The sequence below is a fragment of the Hemitrygon akajei genome, chromosome 8, assembly GCF_048418815.1.
Source record: "Hemitrygon akajei chromosome 8, sHemAka1.3, whole genome shotgun sequence".
NCBI lineage: Eukaryota > Metazoa > Chordata > Chondrichthyes > Myliobatiformes > Dasyatidae > Hemitrygon > Hemitrygon akajei.
In genome coordinates this window covers 169211015-169238546 of record NC_133131.1, presented here as the reverse complement: position 1 = coordinate 169238546, position 27532 = coordinate 169211015, and the positions used below count along the sequence as shown (strand labels likewise).

The following is a 27532-nucleotide window of genomic DNA, read 5'->3' as shown; positions in this document are numbered from 1 at the left end:
TGTCTCTCCCACTTGTTATTTCTTCATAGAATTCCTACAGACTTATCAGGCAAGATTTTCCTTTGAGGAAACCATGTGATTCTTTTATCATGTGCCTCCAAGTACTCTGAGACCTCATCCTTAATAATTGAGTCCACAGTGGTTGAGAAGAAGTGGCTTATAATTTCCTTTCTTCTACCTCTCCTTTCTTGAAGAGAGGAGTGACATTTACAATTTTTCAGTCTTTCAGAACCATTTCTGAATCTAGTGATTCATCATTGGTCATGCCTCCATAATCTCTTTAGCCACCCCTTTCAGAACCCTGGGGTGTAGACCATCTGGTCCAGGTGACTTGTCTACCTTCAGACCTTTCAGGTTGCCAAGAATCTTTTCCCTGGAAATGGCAATTTACACACTTCTGACCACGGACATACTTGAACTTCTACTATACTGCTAGTGTCTTCCACAGTGAAGACTGATGCAAAATACTTGGTCAGTTTGTATGTGATTTTGTTGTTCACCATTACTACCTCTCCAGAATCTTGCCTATCTTTTACACTTTATGTATTTGAGGAAACTTTCAGTATCCTCTTTAATATTATTGGCTAGCTTCCTTTCGTATTCCATCTTTTCCTCATTAATGATTTTTTTGTTGCCTCCTTTTGATTTTTAAAAGCTTCCCAATCCTCTAACTTCCTACAAATTTTTGCTCCATTGTATGGCCTCTTTTTGGCTTTTATGTTACCATTTACTTGTTAGTCATGGTTGTGTCATTTTGGCTTTAGAATACTTCTTCCTCTTTGGAATGTATATATCCTGTGCCTTCTGAGTTGCTTCCAGAAATCCCAGCCATCATCCCTGTCAGTGTTCTTTTCCAGACAATTCTGACCAACTCCTCTCTCATGCCTCCGTAATTCTCTTAACTCCATTGTAATACTGATACATCTGACTTTAGCTTCTCCTTGTCAAATTTCAGGGTGAATTCGATTATATTATGATAACTTTTCCCTAAGGTTTATTTTACCCTAGGCACTCTAATTAGTTCTGGTTCATTGCACAACACCCAACCTAGACTAGCTGGTCTCCTCATGGGCTCAACCACGAGCTGCTCTTAAAAGCTATCTCCTAGGCACTCTAGAAATTACCTCTCTTGGAGTACAGCACCAACCTGATTTTTCCAATCCTCCTGCATATTGAAATCCTACAGAACTATTGTAATGGTGCACTTTGGCATGCTTTTTCTGTCTCCCATTGTGATTTATAGACCATATCCTTACTACTGTTTTTTTTTAAACTGTATCTAACTCCCATCAGAATCTTTTTACTCTTGCCAGTCCTTAACTCTACCACAGCAATTCAACATCTGGCCCAATGGCACCTCTTCCTAATGATTTGATTTCATTTTTTTAAATCAACAGAACCACGCCACCTTGTTAAATTTCAGGGTGAATTCGATTATATTATGATCACTTTTCCCTAAGGGTTATTTTACCCTAAGCGTTCTAATCAGTTCCGGTTCATTGCACAGCACCCAATCTAGACTAGCTGGTCTCCTCGTCTGCATGTCCTTTGAATACAATGAGTATCCTTGGGCTTTAAGCTTCCAGCTGTATTCTTCTTTCAGCCATGATTTAGTGATGCCCACAATGTCAAACATGCCAATCTGTAACTGCTACTTTGTTCCGTATAGTGTGCACATTCAAATATTACACCTTTAGTCCTGTATTCACCCTTTTTGATTTTGTCCGCGTTTTACAGTGCAACTCATCCTGTTGACTGCAAGTTTGCTCTATCATCAGTCTCCCCTTGCTTGGACGTTAGCTTGGAGATGAGTGTGCTTATATAGAGACATGCAGTTGTCCCTTCCTAACTCTGAGTCCACTGTGATACGCAGTTCGGAGCATGCATCTGGTACCCTGTGACAGTCAAGAGCTTACACCTTGGCAATGTTACTATTTGGAAAATGCTCTCCAAAAATAATTGTTGAAGTAAATTGCACCTTGCTAATTCAAATGAAAAGAAATCTCTAATAAACTCAAAAGATTAGCCCTCATGCATTCTGATTCTGCAGTTTACTGAATCCACAGAATCCTCATGTGCTTCAATTTAATGATTCTTTACATAAACCAAATTGCTCCCTTGCTGTAGCCCCGTAGTACTGTATCCTTGCATGTGCCGTGCTGTCCTTAAATTGCTTCACTCCAGCATTATCTCTGCACAGCTGATTGATCTTCCATTTTCCATTGTTGTGCAGGACTCCTCCAAAAAGCGCCTAAGCAAACGAGGCTCGGGATCCAACCTGACCCTGCACGTGATAGAGAGTGACGTTGACAGCGGCACCTGCTTGAAGGGCTACACACGGCAGGCAAGCAGCTCGTGCGAGTGCATTGCTGGGTCTGACTGGCTGCCCGCTACCGGCACCCTGGTGGACCACGTGGCAGAAGGCCCGTCTTCGCAGGACTACCCACAGATGAAACCCCCGGGCTACTATCCTGGCGGCCGCTGCAGTCAGAAGCCGCAGGATTTCCGATGGTACCACGAGCCAGTCGATGACCTCGGCATTGAAAGGTTACCAGAACGGGCAAGATGCCAGACCCCAAGTGGTCTGGAGACGAAGCATCCCCCGAACCTGAATGCCAACGTGCCTGAAAGGAGCAGGAAGGTGAAGTTTGCACCAGAATGCATGAACATTGAGCACAAGGCTAGAGACAGTGATGCTCCGAGTATTGAGGACCTACATGCCAGGTATGCACCCACTCTCAAACTGCTGCACATGTTGGCAGGTGAATTGTAGGCTCAAGCCTCAGTTAGCACCTCAGGAGCGGATAGGAACTGCTACCAGGATATATTAACTTGAGCAGGCTTTCCCTCTTGACTCTTTTCTGGTCAGTGTTGAAGGTAGGCTTGGTACAGGGTGATATGGATTTATTGGTGAAATGGCAGACAGAGTTTAACCCAGATAAATATGAGGCGATGCATTTTCTGAGCACTGAGTTCAAGTCATACACTGAGAAGGGTGGAGTCTGAGGGAGAACATGGAGTACAAGTCCAGAGTCCCTTGAAGGTGAAAACGCAGGATGATGACATGGTTAAAAGACATAAACCAGAACAGGGCAGTTACGTTACAACTTTATAAAAAGTTGGTTGAATCTCAGCTGGAGGACTGTGTAATATTTTGGTTGCTTCACTTTTGAAAGGTTTGATTTCTCTGGAGAGAGTGCAAAGGAGGTTCATCAGGATGTATGTTACTTCTAGATTTTTGCTTTTAAGTAATTTTTTTTGCATGATATCTTTGCAATTTTGTTTGCTTACATTACAAATTGTTCAAGCTGGTAAATGTGAACACGTGGCTTGTTCTTTATTATCTGATTATTTAAAAATGTAGTAAAACTTCTAGTCTGACATGCTTAGATTTTGGTAACTGTAGTCTTAACAGATTTTCCTGACTATTGGATGTTACTTATTCAGTTAAATTCAATAGAATAATGAATTTTCCAGTATACCCAGTAAGTTTAAAGGGCGCATTGGGACTGGGGAGCCGATGTGTAAATAGAAGGACAGTACTCGGCACCCGGTGAGTCAGGTGCTAAATGGGAGGATTTACAATTAGTTAGAAGATCATTGGAGTTGCCCTGCATGACTGTTTGCAGTCAAACACACACTCTGATGGTGGGTAAATACTGGAAGTAAGTGGACTGGCAGCATCTGTGGAGAGAGATATAAATTCATATTTTTTTCTTTCAGTAACTAGGGATGTGCAATAAATGCTGGCTTAGCTGGTGACGTCCACATCTCGTAAATTAACAAAAAAAACTGTTGATTAAAACTTGCTGCTCTGCTACCCTGTCTCTTGCTATTTATCCAGTTCCTTATTAAGGCAAATTACTGGTCTAAATTTTTTTCCTGAAGCCATGTGTGGCTGTAACAAGAGCAAGTTTTCATCCACTATTTAACATTGTATGCTTTCATAAGTTTGAGTTTTTTTTTAAACACTTCCTGTAATGTGCCAGAACCTTTCAGTGTAAATAATTGTAATCAGGAAGAGGGCAACTACCACTTTATGCAGAGCAAGGTTCCACAAACTGGTCAGATAATGTTTGATGTGCTTTAAAGTTAATCTTTTCTGCCCACCTAACAGGTTTGGGTATAAATATTATCTTGAAGCTAAGTTTAACTCTTTCTTGCATATCAGCATGAAGAAGATTGCAATCCTGGTGTTGAGCATGGTGTTAGATGTTGCACATGCACTGCCCCCTTTCAGTAACGTTGGTGGTGTACAAGTCCTGTCGACATCAACAGTGTATAGGTTGAGAGTTTCAAGTTCCTAGGCCTGTCCTGGTCCAACCATGTAAGTGCCATGGCCAAGAAAGCTTATCAACAACTTTACTTCCTCAGGAGGCTAAAGAAATTTGCCATGTTTCCATTGACCCTTACCAGTTCTTATCAATACATTATCAAAAGCGTCCTGACTGCATGTATCATGGCTAGGTATGGCAGTTGCTCTGCCAATGCTTGCAAAAAAAAACTGCAGCTATTTGTGCATACAGCTCAGAACATCATGGAAACTAGCCTCTCCTCCATGAATGCTGTCTACAGTTCTCACTGCCGTAGTAAAGCAGCCATCGAGTAGAAGATACAATAGCCTAATAGCATGTGCCACCAGGCTTCTACCCTGGTATTTAAAAAAAAATGTAAAATAGTTCCCCAATATAAGTTAGTTTCTCAACTTCACAAGTCACCCTGTTATGATCTTGTACCATATTGTCTACTGCACTTCACTTTCTGTATAGCTGTTGCACTTAATTCAGCATTCTGTCGTTGTTTTACCTTGCTCTATCTCAATGCTCTATATAATGATTTGATCTGTATGAACAGTATGCAAGACAAGCTTTTCACTGTCTCCATGTAACAATAATAAACCAATTTCAACTTCAAAATGTACCAGTATACAATGAAGGGGTTTTCTTGCGTACTATTTATACAGATCAAGTCATTACATGTGACCATAATAAACCAATTTCAGTTCCAGAGGTGAGTGTAAGGCTAGGGAGATGGAGTCTGCTTTGAACCTGTTTCAAAATGAGATTCTGTCAAGCCCCATCTTTGTGGTGAGTCGCTTGCCACAGAGTACCCAGCTGCTCTCACAATCTAATATTTATGTTGTTGGAGGAGTTACGTTTCTGATTTGCTTGTGTGTTTAAGAACCAGCTATTACTTGGTGAATCAACTGATGCATTCTTTTCTCATGATCCCATTGACCAGCCAATAGCAGGTACGTCTCACCATGATTTCCTCCATGGACTTCATCTGGGTTGACTCTGCAATTAAATTTTGTGGGAGTATGGTACTGCAGTCAGAAAGTCACACAGCATGGACAATCCCATGTCTCTTTTGTGCACCATACTCATTCAAAGACCTACGTGACCATACCAGATGGTAAAGAAGGCGTATGGTATGCTTGCCTTCATTGGTCAGAGAATTTACTGTAAGAGTAAGGAAGTTGTGTTGCAGCTTTACACAACTTTGGTGAGGCTGTGCTTGGAGTATTGTGTGCACCTCTGTTCGCCCCATTATTGGAAGGATGTGGAGGCTTTGGAGAGGGAGCAGAAGAGGTTCACCAGGATGTCGAGTGGATTAGAGTTTTAAGGAGAGGTTAGTCCAACTTGGTTTGTTTTCTCTGGAGCATTGGCGACCTGACAGAATTTGATAAAACTGTGAGGGTCATTGATGGGGTTGCATCGATAGTTTCTTTGTTTCCCAGGGTAGAATTGTTAAAATACTAGGGGCCAGGAGGTGGCCTGTCGTGGGGTTGGAGGCTTGTCTGTGTGTGGGTGGCGTTGGGTGGGAAAGGGGTTTGTTGTATGTTGGCCATGTGCTGTTCTGCTGAAAATTGTGGGCATGCTATATTGGCACCAGAAGGTGTGGCAACACTTAAGGCTCCAGGGCATCCTCAGATTGTGATGATTTTAAGCGCAAGCAGCTCATTTCACTATATGTTTTAAGTATATGTGATTTAATAAATAAATCTGGATCATGGTGAGAGGGGGTAAGTTTAAAGCAAATGTATTGTGTAAGCCTGTTTACACAGAGTAGTGGGTGCTAGAACAGGCTGCCAGGGGTAGTGGTGTAATCAGTTAGGATAGTCGCATTTAAAAGATTTTAGATAGGTACACGAAAAGAAATAGTTCAGGCAGATGGGGTTTAGTTTGATTTGGCACAGGTATTGTGAGCCAAATGGCCTGTTCCTGTGCTCTACTGTTCTGTGCCCTATGTTGTACCTCTGAATTTCATCTTCCAGAACTAGGGCCATATCCAAGTTTCAACTGCCCACCTGAAACTTTCTTAAAGTATTTGAAGATTATCTGCCTCTACCATCCTCTCATGTAATACACTCTAGATTCTAATCATCCTCGGGGTGAAGGAATCCTCTCTAAATGTCCTACTCTTGCCGTGAACTTCAGCTGTATGGTCATAGGAGGAGGAAAAATTCTCTCTACCGTGTCCCTAACCTCATGAATTTGTATAAATTGATCAAGACGTGGGTTTGTCAAGGATTGCAGTTTATTTTTCGTTATTTGAGGGTACATCAGTTGAAACCGGTGATCTATTTCTGATTTTATGAAAATTTAATTTGAACAGATTAGGTGTAGAACGTCAACAGGTTTCATGTTCAAAAGAATAGCAGAGTGATATAACATGGAAACACTGCAACCTTCAGGCTCTGGACTGGTGTGGATAACTTTCACCACCATTCTGAACTGAACTGACTTTACACCTACAGACTTGTGTTCAAAGACTTGTCACATCTTATATCCTCAGCATTATATTTATCTGCACAGTTTGTCTTCTACATATTGGTTCTTTGTCAGTTTATCTAGTTTTTCATAGATTCACTTATCTTTTTTCTATCTCTCTATTATGCATCTTGTGGAATCTAACCTTCCAGACTACCCTACCATGCGAGATCTTGTCAAAAGCCAAGATAAAGTCCTTATAAACAGCATCCACTGCCTGACTCTCATATATCCTATTGGTTAGATCTTTGAAAAATTCTTTATCAGTCACAGTTTCCCAGGCACAAACATGCTGACTGTCCATGATTTTCAATCCAAATATATACCGTATATATATAGTCCCTCAGAATTCTCTCCTGTAGCTTACCCACCACTGATGTCAGACTCATCAGCCTGTTGTTCCCTGGCTTTTCTTTGCTGACCTTTTAAATAATGTATGATATTAGCCTCCCTCCAGTCTTCCAAAACTTCACCCGTGGTTAAAGATCAAACAAATATCCCTGCAAGGGCCTCTGCAATTTCTTTTTGAGCTTACTACAAGGTCCGAAGATTCACTGTGTTTCACCCTGGAGATTTAACACCTGAATATGCTCTAATACCACCAATACCTTCTTCCTTGTTTGTGGGTCAAAACTTCATCACTCATTTCCCTCATTTTTTTAGCATCCCTTCATTTTCTCCACAGTAAAAATTGATGAAAAATATTAATTATAAATCTTGATCATCTTTTAAGGCTTCATGCATAGGTAGTCCTGCTAATCCTTAAGGGGCCTGTTCTTTCCCTTGCTACCCTTTTACTCTTAACATACCTATAGAATCTCTTGGGATTTTCTTTAACCTTGCCTGCCAGATCCTTCTCATACCCCCTTTTATTCCTTCCTGATTTCCCTCTGAAGGGTGCTCCCACACTTCTTAAACACGTCGAGGGATTTGCTTGTTTCCAATGATGGCCTCATTTTACCTGCCTCAATATCTCATGTTAACCAAGATGAATAAAGAGATTGAAGTATAAAACTGTATTCTGTGTGTGATCAAAGTTTAAAGTAGATTTATTATCCAAGTGCATACTGTATATGTCACCATATACAATCCCGCAATTCATCAACTGCACAGAACAAGAGGGACAAACAGCTAATGTGCAAGAGACAACGAACTGCAATACAAAAAGAAAAAATAATCTAATAAAATAATAAATATGCAATAAATAGTGAGAACATGAGAGTCCTGAAAGTGAATCCATGTTTTGTGGTAACAGTACAATGTTGGGGAGTGAAGTTATTCCCCTTGGTTCAAGAACCTGATGATTGAGGGGTAATGACTGTTACTGAACCTGGGAGTGTGAGTCCTAAGGCTCCTGTACCACCTTCCTGATGTTAATAACATAAGAGAGCGTGATCTGGTTGGTAGGGGCCCTTGATGATTGGCGCTGCTTTCCTGCAACACTGCTCCTTGTAGAAGTGCTCAGTGGTGGGGAGGGCGTTGCCTGTGATGGACTAGGCAGTATCTTCTACTATGTTTTTCCATTCAAGGGCATTGGTGTTTCCATACCAAACAGTGATGCAACCAGTCAGTATACTCTCCACTGCTGGTCTTTAGATTTTTCGATGACATGCTGAATCGTCACAAACTTGTAAGAAAGTAGAAGCACTGTTATGCCTCTTTTTTGTAATGGCGTTTAGGTACTGCACCCAAGACAGATCCTCTGAAATGATAACGCCAAGGAATTTAACGTTGCTGACCCTCTCCACTTCTGATCCCCTGATGAAGACTGGCTCATGGACCTTTGTTTTTTTCCTCCTATAGTCAATAATTAGTGTTTTGGTTTTGCTGACATAGTGTGAGAGGTTGTTGTGGTGCCACTCAGCCAGATTTCCAACCCCCTCCTGTGTGCTGATTTGTCCACACCTTTGATTTGGCCAATGACAATTGGTGTCATCAGCAAACTTCAAACTGGCATTGGAGCCGTGCTTAGCCTCAGAGTCATCAGTGTAAAGTGAGTAGAGCAGGGGGCTAAGCACACAGTCTTGTGATTGTCAAGGAGATGATGTTGTTGCCACTCTGAACTGACTGGGGCAAATTAACAATCCAGTTGCAGAGTTAGTGAGACCAAGTATCAACTTGTTCGTGTTTTAATGAATTGGACCTGTTCTCTCCTTTGCAACTCTTTTACTCCTGATATAGCTATGAAATCTCTTGGGGTTTTCCTTAACCCTACCTCTCAGATCCATTTCATACCGTGTTTTATTCCCTCCTGATTTCTCGCTGAAGGATACTCCCATACAATTTAAACATATCAAGGGATTCACTTGTTTAAACCCAAATGTATGCATTTTTTTCTGACGAGATTATCAAAATCTCACCTCAAATGTGAAGAACACTGAGATTGATGTATGCAGTGGATGCTATAGTATTCAGTGAGTAATGAGTGTGTTTTAATTCACAGTGGATTTCTTAGAAGTTCAGTCTAGGCTGCCCATTTATGAAAGGAATGCAGCTTGCTTGTACTTCAGCAGGCCACCAGAGGGAGCTGGTACTCCATGGCCCTGAGACATGAAGTAAGCTTTGGTGTTCATGTCACAGAGACTGATAGTATTTTGTAGGCCTACATGATACTAGTCATCTTCTCCCACTCATCAGAGCCTTAAGATTGAGCATTACCTACTCCACTTTGGTTCTGAGGTACCTGTGTGGCTTACCTAAGGTGGGTGGGTTGTTTTTGAGATGGTGTGCACTTTCGTCTGGCACAGCTACAGGGGCACAGATTTCATCCTAGCCTCAGTGTCGGGTTTGCACCTTCTTCCCATGACCATGTGGAATTCCTCCAGGTGCTCCAGTCCTAATCACAGCGCAGGTTAACTGGAACCTGCAAACTACCCATAGTAGGTAACTCGGTGAAAAAATCAAAAGGAAGTTGATGGATAAGTTGTGGGGTTACAGGGAAATAAAAGGATAATAATCATAATCAGGTTCATTATCATTGACATGTCATGAAATCTGTTATATGGCAGCAAAGTGCAAGACGCAGGGTACTGTAAGTTAGAATAACAAAATAAAATAAAAAGTCCAAAAGAGGGATAGAAAAGTAGTGTCCAGGCATTCATGAACTGTTCATAAACCTGATGGCGGAGGTGGGGGGGGGGGGGAGAAGCTGTTTATAAAACATCGAGTGTGTGTCTTCAGGCTCCAGTACCTCCTTCCTGATGGTAGTAATGCGAAGAGGTCATGTCCTGTATGGCGAGGGGCTTTAATGATGATCGCCATTTTCTTGAGGCACTGCCTTTTGAAGATGTCCTTAAAAGTGGGAGAGAGTGTCAATGAGGGAGCCACTTGAGTCTGTCTCTGCAGCCCTTTCGATCCTGAGCATTGGAGACTCCATACCAGACAGTGATACAACCAGTTAGAATGCTGAAATATACTGGAGTCTGACGTACTGAATTTTCTTAAACTGCTACTGAAATATAGGGCTGGAGTGTCTTTGTGATTGGATCACTGCACTAAGCCTGGGATAGATCCTCTGAGATCTATCCATTTCCTTTTCTGGGAGTTGTGGTGCTCCTTATGGCGGCCTTCTCTGTTGTAATAATTACTTCAGAATCATGCGAAGATGAGAGAGAATTTCATTTCTTAGTTGTAAACTTTGGAAATTCTCTATTCCTGGGAATGCTGGGGGCCAAATCATTGAATATGTTAAAGGGAGATGCAGGCAGATTTTGAACATTTGGGATGTGGGAGACTGGAACAATAGCCAAGATCAGGTGAGCTAAGGCATCAATGAATGATAATGCAGACTTGAAGTCAGATGTCCTGCTCTAGTTGTATTGCATTATCTTAACCCAAGTTCCATCGGTTCATGCAACGTGGTCTCTGGAGCAACTGTAAAAGAGATTTGAAGAGATAATGGCAGAACTGAAAAGGTTATGTCTCTCAGAGAATATTGAACATACTGGAGTTGAAGGGTCTCTACCTGAATCAACAACTGTCTATTTCACTCTGTAGATGAATTGAATTGACTTTATTTCTTGCATCCTTCACATACATGAGGAGTAAAAATCTCTATGTTACGTCTCCATCTAAATGTGCAATTTGCGATCATATTGATTAATAATTAATAAATAGAACAGTCAATGTAACATAGAAGTACTCTCAAATCTCTTGTGTTGTCATTTCTTCAGAGAAATGAAAGCCTTTACGGAGGTGTCTGACTGTCTGAGTGGTTTCAATATGACCAAGTCCAAAATTGAAGGCTTTAAGTATTGATATTCACTATGGTAGCACAGATGATTTCTTCACCTGAAATGGTGAGAATGCGACGTGCTGTCACATTGTTGTTGTACTCATCTGACTCTCAGCCAAGCTACATGTAGCATACCCTGCTGTTAATTGCTGTTAGCATATTGTTATTGGTTTATTAAGATTAACTTTATTTGTCACATGTATATTGAACCATTAAAACATACAGTGAAATGTTTGTGTCGATGGCCGACACAGCCAAGGATGTGTTCAGGGCAGCCCACAAGTGTCACCGTGCTTCCATTGCTAACGTAGCATGACCACAACTCACTAACCCTAACATGTATATCTCTGGAATGTGGGAGGAAACCAGTGCACATGGAGGGATATGCTGGAGAGAAGGGTTATATTGATCTTACAGTAGGTTAAAAGGTCAGCAGAACATTGTGGATCGAAGGGCCTGTACTGTTCTGAACATATGCCTCTGGTTCTAGGCACCAAAATCTCATCATTGATCCTGCCTGTGCCTTTATAATTTTCAAGGAGGATGAGCGGTATTTGATAGTGCACAAGATAAGGGTAGAGATGTGTAGAGGGTAGAGACAAGTACCAGAGACATTTTCGCAGGTGGAAATCTGTGGAAATGAGGGGCACAATTTCAAGGCAAGTGGAGGAAGTATTGGGGGGGGATCCATCAGAGGGCAGTTGTTTACATAGAGTGGTGGGTGTGTGGAACACCCTGTCAGGGTGCTGGTCGAAACAGATGCATTTGGGATATTCATGTGGTAACATGAATGTTAGAAAAATGGAAGACCCTGTGGGAGGGAAGGGTTAGATTGATCTTGGAGTTAGTTAAGAGGTCGGCACAACATTGTGGGCTGAACGGCCTGTCTAGTTCTCAGCGTTCTTCATTCCAGGAAAAACAAACCTAGTCTATGTAATATCCATCGCAAGCAGCGTCTGCTCTGATGCTATCACATCCTCGAGCTGTTCCTCGTGCTCTAAAAGATGAACTCCATCTCCTCGTAGCCCTCGCACTTCATTTACTGTAACACTGTATTTCTGCGTTGTTTCTTTTCATTACCCCCATGTACTGTATTTATGTACAGAGTGATTTGTGAAGGTAGCATGCAGAGCTTTTCACTGTATTTTTGTGCATGTGCAACAATAAACCAAAAAATTGGGCTTCATTGTAACTGTATGAAGCTACAGACAGACAGGTCAGAGTTACAAATTATGTGGTATTTTAAATACCAACAATTCCAGATAGAAACGGATCAAATGTCTCAGGAATTAATTTGGGCGACTGTTCCTAAGTTTGAGGCTGAATGCATGGCTGCCACCCATGAATCAGTTCAAATTGGGCAAGGCCACGAGGCAAGATAAATTCTGGAGGAGAGCTGAAGTTTCAGAGGATGTTCAAGAGATTACAGAGAGTATGATCAAGGTGGTTTTTGAAAACAATGAGCATTTTACAATTGAAGAAACACTTAGCTGCAAATTCTTTTGGATAGGGTTATGGATAAATACAAACACATGAAATTCTGAAGATGCTGAAAAACTAGACCAATGCTCACAAAATGCTGGGAGGAACTCAGCAGGTCAGCCAGCATCTATGGAGGGGAATAAATAGTTGATGTTTCAGACCAAGGCCTTTCTGAAGCGACTATTTATTCCCTTCCAGTGTTTTGTGGATAAATGTTTATATACCTGGAAACCGTCAGCATGGATGAATTGTGATGAAGGAAGGGCTTGGTTCCATGCGTATAGCTCTATAACTACAATTTATATGACTATCATAAATTGTTACCTATTACATATCTATTTAGTACCTAATAAAGTGGCCAGTTGGTGTATGTTTGTGATCTTCTGCTGCTGTAATCCATCCACTTCAAGGTTCAGTGTGTTGTGCCTTCAGAGATGTTCTTCTGCACACTGCTGTTGTACTGTGTGGTTATTTGAGTTGCTATCGCCTTCCTTTCAGCTTGAACCAGTCTGGCCCTTCTCCCTGACCTCTCTTGATACAAAGCATTTTTGCCTACAGAACTACTGCTCACTGGATGCTTTCTGTTTCTTGCACCATTTTCTGTAAACTCTAGACACTGTGCGTGAAAATTTCAGCATTTTCTGAGATACTCAAACCACCCAGTCTGGCTCTGTCAAAGTCTGTTATATCACAGTTCTTTCCCATTCTGATGTTTTGTCTGACCCTTGTGATCATGTCTCTGTGCTTTTTGCATTAGCTCTTTAGATATTTGCATTAATGAGCAGGCATATCTGACAAATAGCAACTGAGAGTAAATAACTCCTAATTTTATACTTCAAATTAACAGTAAAGGTTGCACATTGTTCACTCGAAGGATGGAAATAGAAGATTAAAGATTGGCTCTACTCATCACTTGTACCTTGAAACAAATGGTAAAATGTTCACTTGAGTCAGTGACCAACGAGGTAGCATTATGCTACTGGGTCACCTACATTTGCCAAAGATTAAATGACTTAAAAGTAAGTTGGGTGAGGGAGGAGTTTGAAGGAGATTTATAAAGTAAGTTTTATTTTGAGAGCATTTGTACAGATATGCAAACAGGCAGGAAAAAACTAGCATGAAACTAGCTTAGAAATGGTGGGCTGAAGGCCCTTTCTTGTTCGGCACTATGCAGCTATGTTTTATTTTGTTTAATATTCTTTGCTTACTCTTTCATTCATTAAGATCAGATGTACAATGATTGCAACCTCAAGTCTGCATTCCTGTCTCTCGATAGTAACCTTTCAACTTCTGAGGACTTGGTGCTGCTTAGCGCAGCAGAGTTCATGGATGGTGGAACAAGGAAGGGTTGTCAGGAGTGTCTGGGAATCATCAAATATTGGAGGTCACAAGTACATAGGTGGGGCTTTCAGTAACAAGTGAACCAAGTCTTGTCTAAGCTGAATACTGCTACTGAAGTGGTGACTATGCAGTTGGCATCTAATTTTGTGTTCAAATGCTCAATGCTTTTGAAACACAAAGCACTGCAGATGTTGGAATCTAGAGCAAAACTGCTGGATGATAATGATTCCAGGAATGAAAGGGTTACCGGATGAGGAATGTTTAGCATCTCTTGGCCTCTATTCCCTGGAGTTCAGGAGAATGAGGGGGATCTCATAGAAACATTCTGAATATTGAAAGGCCTGAACAGATTAGATATGGCAAAGTTCATTCCCATGGTAAGGTATTCTAGGACAAGAGGGCACAACTTCAGGATTGAAGGATGTCCTTTTAGAACTGAGATGTGGAGAAATTGCTTTAGTCAGAGGGTGGTAAATCTGTGGAATTTGTTGCCATGAGCAGTTGTGGAGGCCAAGTCATTGGGTGTATTTAGTGCAGAGATGGATAGGTTCTTGAATCGCCAGGACATCAAAGGGTATGGGGTGAAAGTAGGGGAGTGGGGATGACTGGAAGAATTAGATCAGCCCATGATTGAATGACAGAGCAGGCTTGATGGGCCAAATGGCCTACTTCTGCTCCTATATCTTATGGATGAACTCAGTTGGGGCAAGATCTGTAGAGGGAAACGGACAGTCAACATACTGGGTCAAGACCGTTGATATTCTGACAGAAATGGCAACTGTCTGCCTCTGTGGATGCTCCTGATGAGCTGATCTCCAGTCTTTTCAGACACAGAACGGTACAGGTCCTTCAGCCCATGAAGTTGTGTTGTCCTTTCAGTCTAACCCTTTACTCCCTCATGGGCCTCCATTTTTCTTTCATTCACGCACCTGAGAGTCTCTAAGATATCTGTCTCTAACACCACCTCTGGAAGGGCATTCCACGCACAGTATTTGTGAACTGGACTTTAGAATGAAAGAAAGTGATAGCAATTGGATGTAAGAGCAGATTGCTGAAAATACTGTGTCTGAACTAAACAAAGTCCGGATAAAGCACCTTAGGAATTGGGCCAGAGGTAGGATAGAAGGGGCCAGCAACACAAGGTGGTGAAGAGGAGTTGGGAAATGGGAATATCAGTTTTAATATACCTGACTGAATAAATGGCAGAATGATTGAACTGTGTGCTGCCTAAGCATTTCAGGCTTTGTCTTTAATCCAGATACAGCATCTGTTGAGTTTATTTCGAGCAGGGGTTCCCAACGTCTTTTATTCCATGGACCAATACCATTAAACAAGGCATCCATAGACCCCAGGTTGGGAACCTCTGATTTCGAGATACAACACAGTAACTGCAGCCTTCTGGCCTAACTAGCCAGTGCTACCCAATTACATCCATGTGCTGATTTAACCTACTAACCCAACAGTGCAAGAGAGTTGGAGCACCGGGGAGAAACACACATGGTCATGGGGAGAATGTACAGACTCCCCTCAGACAGAGGTGGAATTGGACCTGGGTCATTGATACATGAACCACTATACCACCGTGCCGGCTTTGTACAGGTGATGCGGGGAGTTTACCACGTTTTCCTTCTGCTCTTTGGATGTAATAATGGAGCATTAAGTTGCTGGGGCTAGTGAACATATTGTTTGGGAGAACTGTTGTTTAATTTCTGTCAATGCGCTGTTGACCGGATCAGCTTAGAATTCCTAATAGTCTAAGATTAGCTGAGATAAGTCCCCTTCCAAAGAAAACCCGCCAAATATCCTGAGTGTGGGCTGCAGCCTTGCCTTACAGCACCATCTGTCAGCTGGTTAATTAGACTTATCTTGCTTCATCTCCTCTCCACCCACCGTGAGAGTTCCACATTACCACAGTTAATTGAAATATGTTTATGCTTTAGTATTTTGCTTTTGATGAATCCATCTGTGCAGCTCTGTAGAAATTGGTGTGAGCCAAATCAGTTCAGTGTTAGCATCCACGATGGCAGGAGTACTGGTGGTTCTTACGGACATACTGCATGGAAATGGGGCTTTCAGACCAAAATTCAAGATTTTAATGCCACTTCCAGTACAGTACACAAGTGTAAAGGAGAATAAAATAATTGTTACTCCAGATCAGATTAATAAAAAATATAAATATGTGATGAAGCAGATTGATCGTCAGTCCATAAAGTGACAGTAGGCGCAGGAGTGTCTGTACGTAATTTGTCTCTGACAGGAGATGATAAAGTAGTGGTGCTTGAGTTTGTGGCAAGGTATGTTAGTAAGTGGAGGTGTTGATCAGCCTTATTGCTTAGGGAAAGCAACTGTTTTTGAGTCTGGTGGTCCTGGCGTGGATGCTACATAGCCTCTTCCATGATGGAAGAGGAACAAACAGTCCATGCTCAGGGTTGCTGGGATTATTTATGATGTAACAGGCCCTTTTCCAGCAGTGCATCTATATCTACATCTGATTGGTGGGCATCCTTTCATACTAGTCCCATCTTGGCTTGGAGTCCTCAAAGCCTAGGCGATTCAAATGCTCATACACTCAAAGCCTGTCAGCAGCTTTGTTTCCACCACTTCTTCCAGCAGTATATTCTAGGTACTCATCACTCCCTGCGTGAAGAAAAGGCAGAGAGAGAATTTGTGTGAGACCAGAACTAGAGCTGTTGAGTTCAGAGAGGACAGAAGGTAATGGAAGAAAGAAAAGGGGGAGGAACACCAGAGGGAGGTGTTGGACAGGTGAGGAGATAAGGTGAGAGAAGGGAATGGTGAAGGGGGGTGCATTACTGGAAATTCGAGAAATGGATGTTCAGGTTGTCAGATTGGAGGCTACCCAAGTGGAATACAAGGTGTTGCTCCTCCAACCTGAGTGTGGCCTCATCATGACAGTAAAGGAGGCCATAGACTGGCATGATGGAATGGGAAGTGGAATTAAAATGTGTGGCCACTGGGAGATCCCACTTTTTTTTGGCGGATGGAGTGTAGGTGCTTGACAAAGTAGTCTCCCGATCTGCATCAGGTCTCATCGACATACAGGAGGCCACACCGGGAGGATGGGATACAATAGTTGACCCGAGCAGACTCACAGGTGAAATGTTGCCTCACCTGGAAGGACTGTTTGGAGCCTTGAATTGTAGTGAGGGAGGTGGTGTAGGAGCAGGTGTGGCACTTGTTCTGCTTGCAAGGATAAGTGCCAGGAGGGAGATCAGTGGGGAGGGACAAATGGACAAGGGAGTTGCGTAGGAAGCAATCCCTGTGGAAAGCAGAAAGTGGGGGGAGGGAAAAATGTGCTTGGTGGTGGGATCCCGTTGGAGATGGTGTAAGCTATGAAGAATTGTGTGCTGGAGGCGGTTGGTGAGGTGGTAGGTGAGGACAAGAGGAACCCTAACCCTGGTGGAGTGGTGGGAGGATGAAGTGGGGGCAGATGTGTACGAAATGTAAGAGATATGGTTGAGGGCAGCATTGATGTTGGAGGAAGGGAAGCCCCTTATTTGAGGAAGGAGTTCATCTCCTTCATTCTGGATTCACCTACCACCCCACCAGCGTCCGGATCTAGCACATTATCCTCCTCAACTTCCGCCACCTTCAACAGGACCCCACCACTAAGCACATCTTTCCCTCTCTACCCCTCTCCACTTTCCGCAGGGATCTTTTCCTCCGCGACTCCCTGGTCCACACGTCCCTCCCTACAGATCTCCCACCTGACACTTATCCCTGCAAGCGTAGGTGCTACACCTGTCCCTACACCTCATCTCTTACCACCATTCAGGGCCCCAAACAGTCCTTCCAGGTGAGACAAAACTTGTGAGTCTGTTGGGGTCATCTATTGCATCCGGTGCGGCCTCCTCTACATGGGTGAGACCCGATGCAGATTGGGGGACCGCTTCGTCGAGCACCTCCACTCCGTCCACCACAACAGACAATCTCCCGGTTGCCACCCACTTCAACTCTGCTTCACATTCACATTCGGATATGTCCATACATGGCCTCCTCTACTGCCATGATGAGGCCAAACTCAGGTTGGAGGAGCAACACCTCATATACCGTCTGGGTAGTCTCCAGCCCCTTGGTATGAACATCGAATTCTCCAACTTCCGGTAATTCCCTTCCCCTCCCTTCCCCCATCCCAGTTTCACTCTGCCTCCTCCTCCAGCAGGCTATCCCCTCCCTCATGGTTCCGCCTCCTTCTACTACCCATAGTGCTTTCCCCTTACATTCCTTTTTCACCTTTCCTGCCTATTCCCTCCCTGCTTCCCCCCCCCCCACCCCTTGATCTTTCCTCTGATTGGATTTTTACCTGGCACCTACCAGCCTTCTCCTTCCCACCCTCCCCCCACCTTCTTTATAGGGCCCCTGCCCCCTCCTCTTCATTCTCGGCCTGAAATGTTGACTGTTTGTTTCCATGGATGCTGCCCGACCTGCTGAGTTCCCCCAGCGTGTTGCGGGTGTTGCTTTGACCCCAGCGTCTGCAGAGTATTTTGTATTCCGATAATACAGAATCTGAGGCCACAAACCAGGCACGCCCAGGATCCTCTTCAGTTTGCGTATAAGGAGAAGGTGGGAGTGGAGGATGCTATCACGTATTTGCTGCACAAATCACTCTCTCACCTAAATGGGGTCAGTTGTGCTGTGAGGATTACATTCCTTGACTTCTCTAGTGCCTTTAACACCATCCAGCCCAAGATCTTAAGGCACAAACTAACGGAGATAGGAGTAGACTCTCACATGGTGGATTGGATAGTGGACTACTTGACAGATAGACCTCAGTATGTGCGGTTGGGAGACTGTAGGTCTGACACGGTGGTCAGCAGCACAGGAGCGCCGCAGGGAACCGTACTCTCTCCGGTCCTGTTCACCCTGTACACATCAGACTTCCAATATAACTCGGAGTCCTGCCATGTGCAGAAGTTCGCTGATGACACGGCCATAGTGGGGTGTGTCAGGAATGGACAGGAGGAGGAGTATAGGAAACTGATACAGGACTTTGTGATATGGTGCAACTCAAACTACCTGCGTCTCAATATCACCAAGACCAAGGAGATGGTGGTGGACTTTAGGAGATCTAGGCCTCATATGGAGCCAGTGATCATTAATGGAGAATGTGTGGAGCAGGTTAAGACCTACAAGTATCTGGGAGTACAGTTAGACGAGAAGCTAGACTGGACTGCCAACACAGATGCCTTGTGCAGGAAGGCACAGAGTCGACTGTACTTCCTAAGAAGGTTGGCGTCATTCAATGTCTGTAGTGAGATGCTGAAGACGTTCTATAGGTCAGTTGTGGAGAGCGCCCTCTTCTTTGTGGTGGCGTGTTGGGGAGGAAGCATTAAGAAGAGGGACGCCTCACGTCTTAATAAGCTGGTAAGGAAGGCGGGCTCTGTCGTGGGCAAAGTACTGGAGAGTTTAACATCGGTAGCTGAGCGAAGGGCGCTGAGTAGGCTACGGTCAATTATGGAAAACTCTGAACATCCTCTACATAGCACCATCCAGAGACAGAGAAGCAGTTTCAGCGACAGGTTACTATCGATGCAATGCTCCTCAGACAGGATGAAGAGGTCAATACTCCCCAATGCCATTAGGCCTTACAATTCAACCGCCAGGACTTAAGAACTTTTTAAAAGCTATTATTAATGCTTTTTGAGATAGTGATTTAGATGCATATCATATTTTTTTACTGAGTTAAGTATTGTATGTAATTAGTTTTGCTACAACAAGTGTATGGGACATTGGAAAAAAAAAGTTGAATTTCCCCATGGGGATGAATAAAGTATCTATCTATCTATCTATCTATTTACAAATGTAATTGTCATTCACCCGTACATGTATATACAACTAAATGAAGCAACTTGGAGGCCAAGCTGTAAAACACAGTACATACAGTCACACATTTAGTCATGACAGCACCTACAGTCATGTAATACTATTAGCACAAGTCCCTGAGTGGCATGGACTAAAGATTGATGGTGCATGGGATGTTGTCCTGGAGCCATGTTTCTACAAGAACAAGCTCTCAGTAGTTCCTTATCTCATGCTGGGTCAGCTGCAAATGAAAGCAGTCTTGTTTGTCTTCTAGGGAGTGAACAGTAGAGTGTAGCTCTGATGGAGAGTTGGTCTGCTGGGACCAGCCCCAGCACAGCACAAATTCCAGTATGCCTGCTGTGCCTCTGTTCTCTCCCATACCAGCTCCGGTACCTTCTCCCTTGGGTGGCTGTAGCAGGTGACACTATGCTATGAGGACCTGGTCCACATAACAACTGAAGCCATGCTCCTCCCCACCGTTGCTCTTGCCAGTGAACTGGACTTGTAATGTTTTGTCTTGCAATAACAACAAAAATATTTAAAACAAACATTTACACCTTCTGTTGGATCAGGAGAGACCACTGAAACCCAGTGCACCACCATTTGACTGGATAACATGGACATAGTTGGCAGTGGGGCCCGTTTCTACGTTGTGTGAGTTGTACAAGACATTGGGGAGGCTGTATTTGGATTACTTGCTTCAAGTTGTCATTAAGCTGTTATGCAGAGAAGATTTACAAGAGTTTCCAAGGACTCAAAGGACTTACTCATAGAGAGATGTTGAACAGCTTAGGACTTTTTTCACTGGGGCATAGAAGAGGTGCACATCTTTCAGAGGTGTATAAAATCATGAAGGGCAAATTTAGAGTGAATGCATAGTCATTTTCCCGGGCTTGGGAAGCAAGTTCTAGAGGTCATTAGTTAAAGGTGAGTAGGGATAAATTTAATAGGAATCTTGGCAACTCTCTCACCCAGAATGTGGTCAGTGGAAGTGGTTGGGGCAGGCACATTGACTGCATTTCAAAGGAACTTCTGCAGGTACATGGATAAACAAGCTTTAGAGGGATATGGGTATAATGCAGGTAAATGAGATTAGTTTAGACAGGCGTCCTGGTTGGCATAGTCGAGTTGGGCTGAAGGGGCTGCTGCTATGTTGTATGACAGACTACAAGCAAAAGAGACTGTACATGCTCCTTCCCTACCTTCCTGCCTCCCACAGGTGCTGGTCACCCAACTGTGTTTTTCCAGCAGGTTATTTGTGTATTTAGCAATGTCAATTGGTATGGTGATCCTTGATGTTTGAGTCCTATCACCACCTCCAAACACTCAGTGGCCACTTTATTAGGTACTCCTGCTTGTTAATACAAATGTCAAAACAGCCAATCATATGTTAGCAACTCAGTGCATAAACATATGTAAACATAGTCAAGAAGTTCAATTGTTGTTCAGACTGAACATCAGAATGGGGAAGAATGATTGTTGGTTGCCAGACACGGCAGTTTGAGGATCTCAGAAACTGCTGATCTCCTGAGATTTTCACACACAACTGTGACTAGAGTTTACAGAGAAAACAAAAATTATCCAGTGAGTGACAGTTCTGTGGGCAAAAACGCCTTGTTAATGAGAGTGGTCTGAGGAGAACGGCCAGACTGGTTCAAGCTGACGGGAAGATGACAATAACTAAAATAACCACACATTACAACATTGGTGTGCAGAAAAACATCTCTGAAAGCACAACATGTCGAACCTTGAAATGGATGGGCAACAGCAGCAGAAGATCACACCAGGCTTCATTCCTGCCCCCAGTGAAGTGGCTATTGGGTGTATATTTCAAGTGTTTACTCTATTCCCTTTTGCAAGGTAATCATTCAGTCTGTTTCGATTATTTTTTCAGTAAGTATACTACAGATGAAAACAATCCAGTACTTTAAAAATACTGTTTTTTCTGCTTCCTAGTTCTGGGCCACAGCAACTATATTCTGTGGGATCTGTGTGGTTTCTCTTCCTTCACAGCTTAATTATGATTCACTTGTGAGTACGTGGAGTTCAGGGAGTTGTACAGGTAAACATGCAGTCCCATGCATAACTTAACTGTGGTTGCTAGTTATTTAATGCTGACGATTTTCTTTTTGTGAGTAATCTATGGCAGATTTGGTGCCCAAAGTCTTAAGCAACGGGTTTCAGTGGAGTGGGATGACCTTTCCCTAAACACCATCTTTCCAAAATGTATTACATATGGGGTTCTAACACACAAAGGCAAGGAGACTCTGGATTCTGTTTTATTCTTTTTACCACCATGATGTACTTGTATATGGAGTGATTTACCTGATGGCATTCAAGGAAAAGCTTTTCTCTATATCTTGATATATGTGACAATAGCAACCCATGGTCATGAAACTGGCCCTTCGGCTGAACTAATCCATACCAACCATGGTGCCTTCCAGGGTAGTACTGTTTGCTCACTTATGGCTTGTATCCCTCTAACCCTTTTTTAAAATGTGTACTTATCTAAATGACTTTGTAATGTTTGTGGTGTTTAACAAAATCTTAAGTAGGCACATGGATGATAGGAAAGATTGAGGGCTATGTAGGAAGGAAGGGTTAGATTGATCTTAAAGTTGGTTAAAAGTTTGGCACAACATCAAAGGCCCAACAGCCTACAAGACCATAAGATATAGGAGCAGAGGTAGGCCATTTGGCCCAACAAGTCTGCTCTGCCATTCAATCATAGGCTGATCCAATTCTTCCAGTCATCCCCACTCCCCGCCTTCTCCCCGTACCCTTTGATGCCCTGGCTAATCAAGAACCTATCTATCTCCACCTTAAATGCATCCAATGACGTGGCCTCCACAGCCACTCATGGCAACAAATTTCACAGATTTATCACCCTCTGACTGAAATAATTTCTCCATATCTCAGTTCTAAATGGACGTCCTTCAATCCTGAAGCTGTGCTTTCTTGTCCTAGACTCCCCTACCATGGGAAGGAACTTTGCCATATCTAATCTGTTCAGGCCTTTTAACATTCAGAATGTTTTTATGAGATCCCCCTCATTCTCCTGAACTCCAGGGAATACAGCCCAAGTGCTGCTCGATGTTTCTCATACAGTAACCCTTTCATTCCTGGAATCGTTCTCATGAATCTTCTCTGAACCCTCTCCAACGTCAGTATATCCTTTCTAAAATAAGGAGCCCAAAACCGCACACAATCCTCCAAGTGTGGGCTCATGAGTGCCTTATAGAGCTTCATCATCATATCCCTGCTCTTAAATTCTAAAGCTCTAGAAATGAAGGCCAACATTGCATTCGCCTTCTTCACCACTGACTCAACCTGGAGATTAACCTTTAGGGTATCCTGCACAAGGACTCCCAAGTCCCTTTGCATCTCTGCATCTTGATTTCTCTCCCCATCTAAATAATAGTCTGCCTGTTTATTTCTTCCACCAAAGTGCATGAGGATACACTTTACAACATTGTATTTCGTTTGCCACTTCTTTGCCCATTCCCCTAAACTATCTAAGTCTCTCTACAGGCTCTCTGTTTCCTCAACACTACCTGCTCCTCCACCTATCTTTGTATCATTGGCAAATTTAACCACATATCTATTATTCCCATATTCCAAAATATTGACATGCATCGTAAAAAACAGCGAACCCAACACCGACCCCTGTGGAACTCCACTGGTAAATGGCAGGCAGCCAGAATAGGATCCCTTTATTCCCACTGTCTGTTTTCTGCTGATCAGCCAATGCTCCACCCACGCTAGTAACTTCCCTGTAATTCGATGTGCTGTTATCTTGCTAAGCAGCCTCATGTGCGGCATCTTGTCAAAGACCTTCTGAAAATCCAAGTACACCACATCTACTGCATCTCCTTTGTCTACCCTGCTTGTAATTTCCTCAAAAAATTGCAGTAGGTTAGTCAAGCAGGATTTTCCTTTCAAGAAACCATGCTTGCTTTAGCCTATCTTGTCATGTGCCTCCAGGTTAGTCTGTAATCTCATCCCTTACAATTGATTCCAACAACTTAACAACCACTGATGTCAGGCTAACAGGTCTATAGTTTCTCTTCTGCTGCCTCCCACCCTTCTTAAATCGCGGTGTAACGTTTGCAATTTTCCAGTCATCTGGTACAATGCCAAAATCTATCGATTCTTGAAAGATAATTATTAATGCCTCTGCAATCTCTCCAGCTACTTCCTTCAGAACCTGAGGGTGCATTCCATCAGCTCCAGGAGATTTATCCACCCTCAGACCATTAAGCTTCCTGAGCACCTTCTCAGTTGTAATTTTCACTGCATCTACTTCACTTCCCTAACACTCTTGAATGTCCAGTACTGGTCCTATATCTACCCACAACTTTTTTACCCTTTATATACTTAAAAAAGCTTTTAGTGTCTTCTTTGCCATTCGTTTCCAGCTTCCTTTCATAATTCATCTTTTCCTTCCTAATGACCTTCTTAGTTTCCTTCTGCAAGTTTTTAAAATCCTCTATCTTTCCACTAACTTTGGCTTCCTGGTATGCATTCTCTTTTGCTTTTACAGGCAGTCCCCGGGTTACAATCGTCTGACTTACGGATAACTTGTACTTACAAACGGACTGCCATAAAGCCTATTATATTAAACATTTGAGCTAAGTACAATGGTTCGTAATAATGAACGCATGCACTACTTTGTGATGCTCATGAAAACATAGCGCAGCTTCAGCAGTTTATCAGCTCGAGGAAGGAGAACGGCGTCTGCCATTTCAAGTTGGATCACCGTGCTCTTAACACTGTGTTGAGTGTGTAACTTTGTATTTGGCTTTAATTATAATAAAGTGGAAATGGTAAAGCGATTAGAAAGAAATGTCATTGGAAAAGCGTTAGGCTATAGTCGGTCAATGATAGGAACAATCTTAAAGGATAAATTGATGATAGCATTTGAGGAAAAAAAACTGGGACCTACAACCTCCAGTACTGAAAAAGTTTTTGACGAAAGAGTTAGCTGAAGCCTTTCGTCTTATTGAAGCAGGGATGGGAAAGTTAGAGGAGCAAGATCCTAATACAGAGAGGTTCACCAAAGCTTACTGTACAGTTACCGAGGGCCTCAGCTGCTACAAGGGCATTTATGATGAGAAAAAGAAAAGCTCTTCATAGAAAGGTAAAATATAGACTATATAATAAGACAAACATTTGACTAACTGACTCTAGATAAGAACCGTATGTACCTGTTCCAACTTACCTACAAATTTGACTTAAAGACAGACTTAGGAACGTATTTCGTTCATAACCTGGGGACCACCTGTACTTTGGCTCTGACTTCACTTGTCAGCCATGGTAGTGTCCTTCCATTCGGAAATTTGTTCTTATTTCGAATATATCTGTCTTGCACTTCCCTCACTTTTCACAGAAACTCCAGCCATTGCTGCTCTGCTGTCCTTCTTGCTAGTGTGCCTTTCCAGTCAACTTTGGCCAGTTCCCTTCTCATGCCATTGAGAACTCCTTTATTCTACTGAAATACCGACACATTGGAATTTAGTTTCTCCTTCTCAAATTTCAAAGTGAACTTGATCATATTGTGATCACTGCTCCCTAAGGACACCCAATCCAGCACAGCCGTTTCCCCTAGTCGCTCAACAACAAGCTGCTCTAAAAAGCCATCCCTTAGACATTCTACAAATTTTCTCTCTTGAGATCCAGTACTGGTCTGGTTTTCCCAATCCACTTTCTTGTTAAAATCCCCAACAATTGTCATGACATTGCCTTTCTGACATGCCTTTTCTATCTCGTGCCGTAATTTGTAATCCACATCCCGGCTGCTGTTTGGAGGCCTGTATACAACTGCCATTAGGGTCCTTTTACCCTTGCTATTTCTTAGCTCAACCCAAAGAGACTCTACACCTTCTGATCCTATGTCATCCCTTTTATTGATTTAATATTATTTCTTATACACAGGGCCACACCACCCCCTCTGCCTACTAACCTATCTTTCCAATACATCGTATATCCTTGGACGCTCAGATCCCAATAGCAGCCATCCTTGAGCCAAGTTTCAGAGATGGCCACAAGGTCATGCTTGCCAATCTGTAGCTCTCCATGTACTTCTGTAGAAGTTTTTGAGTGTATTTGTTGACCTATCAAATCTTTTTAAACTCCTAATGAAGTATAGCCATTGTCTTGCCTTCTTTATAACTGCATTGATATGTTGGGACCAGGTTAGATTCTTAGAGATCTTGACACCCAGGAACTTGAAACTGCTCACTATCTCTACTTCTGATCCCTCTATGAGGATTAGAATATGTTCCTTCGTCTCACCCTTCCCGAAGTCCACAATCAGCTCTTTCATCTTATTGACATTGAGTGCAAGGTTGTTGCTGCGGCACCATTCCACGAGTTGGCATATCTTGCTCCTGTACACCCTCTCATCACCATCTGAGATTCTACCAACAATGGTTGTATCATTAGCAAATTTATAGATGGCATTTGAGCTGTGCCAGGCCACACAGTTATGGGTACAGAGAGAGTAGAGCAGTGGGCTAAGCACACACCTGAGGTGCTCCAGTGTTGATCATCTTTGAGGAGGATATGTTATCATCAGTCTGCACAGATTGTGGTCTTCCAGTTAGGAAGTCGAGGATCCGATTGTAGAGGGAGGTACAGAGGCCCAAGTTCTGCAACTTCTTAATCAGGATTGTGGGAATGATGGTATTAAATGCTGAGCTATAGTCAATGAACAGCATCCTCACATAGATGTTTGTGTTGTCCAGGTCTAAAGCCGTGTGGAGAGCCATTAAGACTGCGACTGCCATTGACCTATTATGGCGATAGGCAAATTGCAATAGGTCCAGGTCCTTGCTGAGGCAGGAGTTCAGTCTAGTCATGATCACCCTCTCAAAGCATTTTATCACTGTCGATGTGAGTGCTACCAGGTGATAGTCATTAAGGCAGCTCACGTTATTCTTCTTAGGCACTGGTATAATTGTTGACTTTTTGAAGCAAGTGGGAACTTCTGCCAAGACGTACAAAAAAGCTGGATGAACTCAGCAGGTCGGGCAGCATTCGTTGAAAGAAGCAGTCAATGTTTCAGGTCAAAACCTTTCGTCAGGACTAAAGAAGGAGGGGGCAGGGGCCCTATAAAGAAGGTGGGGGGAAGGGTGGAAAACCAATCAGAGGAAAGATCAAGGGGTGGGGGAAGGGGATAGGCAGGAGAGGTGAAGAAGGAATCTAAGGGGAAAGCACTATGGGTAGTAAAGGAAGGCAGAGTCATGAGAGGTGATAGGCAGCTAGAAGAGGAGATGGTAGAGGTGGGGTGGGGAAGGGAGAGGGAGGGAATTACTGGAAGTTGGAGAATTCGATGTTCATACCAAGGGGCTGGAGACTACCCAGACGGTATATGAGATGTTCCTCCAACCAAAGTTAGGCCTCGTCATGGCAGTAGAGGAGGCCATGTATGGACATGTCCGAATCTGCCCATAGCAGTGAGAGGTTGAAGATGTCCTTGAATACATTTATTAGGATGTCTTCAGTTTTCTGGAGTAGTTGAGATTGTTGTCCATGGAATTTGGAAGGCAAAGAGAACATTTGATGGAAGTTTTCAAAATCTGAATGGTTTGATTGAATAAACAAGGACAATTATGATAAAAGGTCCCCAAAATAAAACACCAACTCTTTCTTCCTCAGCAGGTGTTTTCCAGATTTTCTACAATTCACATTTAAATTCAGATGTGGAGAATGTTTGCTTTGTTTGTAGTTGTTTCCATTTACTTGGTAACTAGAGGAAGAGGAAAAGAATTCAAAAACGTTTGGCTAAAAGAGCCAGAGGAGAAATGTTATTTTACGTAAAGCAGTGTGTTGTGCTCAAGGTTGGGTGGTGGATGAAAATTCAGTGGTCACTTTTGAAAAG

The 27532-nt window shown here is 42.9% G+C and overlaps 1 protein-coding gene across 1 annotated transcript in view; it reads left to right on the top strand.

Annotated features, from left to right (window-relative positions):
- The window catches only part of mindy4 (MINDY lysine 48 deubiquitinase 4), a 275155-nt gene that overhangs the window by 44481 nt on the left and 203142 nt on the right, over positions 1-27532 (top strand). The window contains exon 5 of the mRNA XM_073055046.1: positions 2234-2724. Within this exon, the coding sequence (XP_072911147.1) occupies positions 2234-2724 (491 nt within the window). The remainder of the gene's footprint in view (positions 1-2233; positions 2725-27532) is intronic.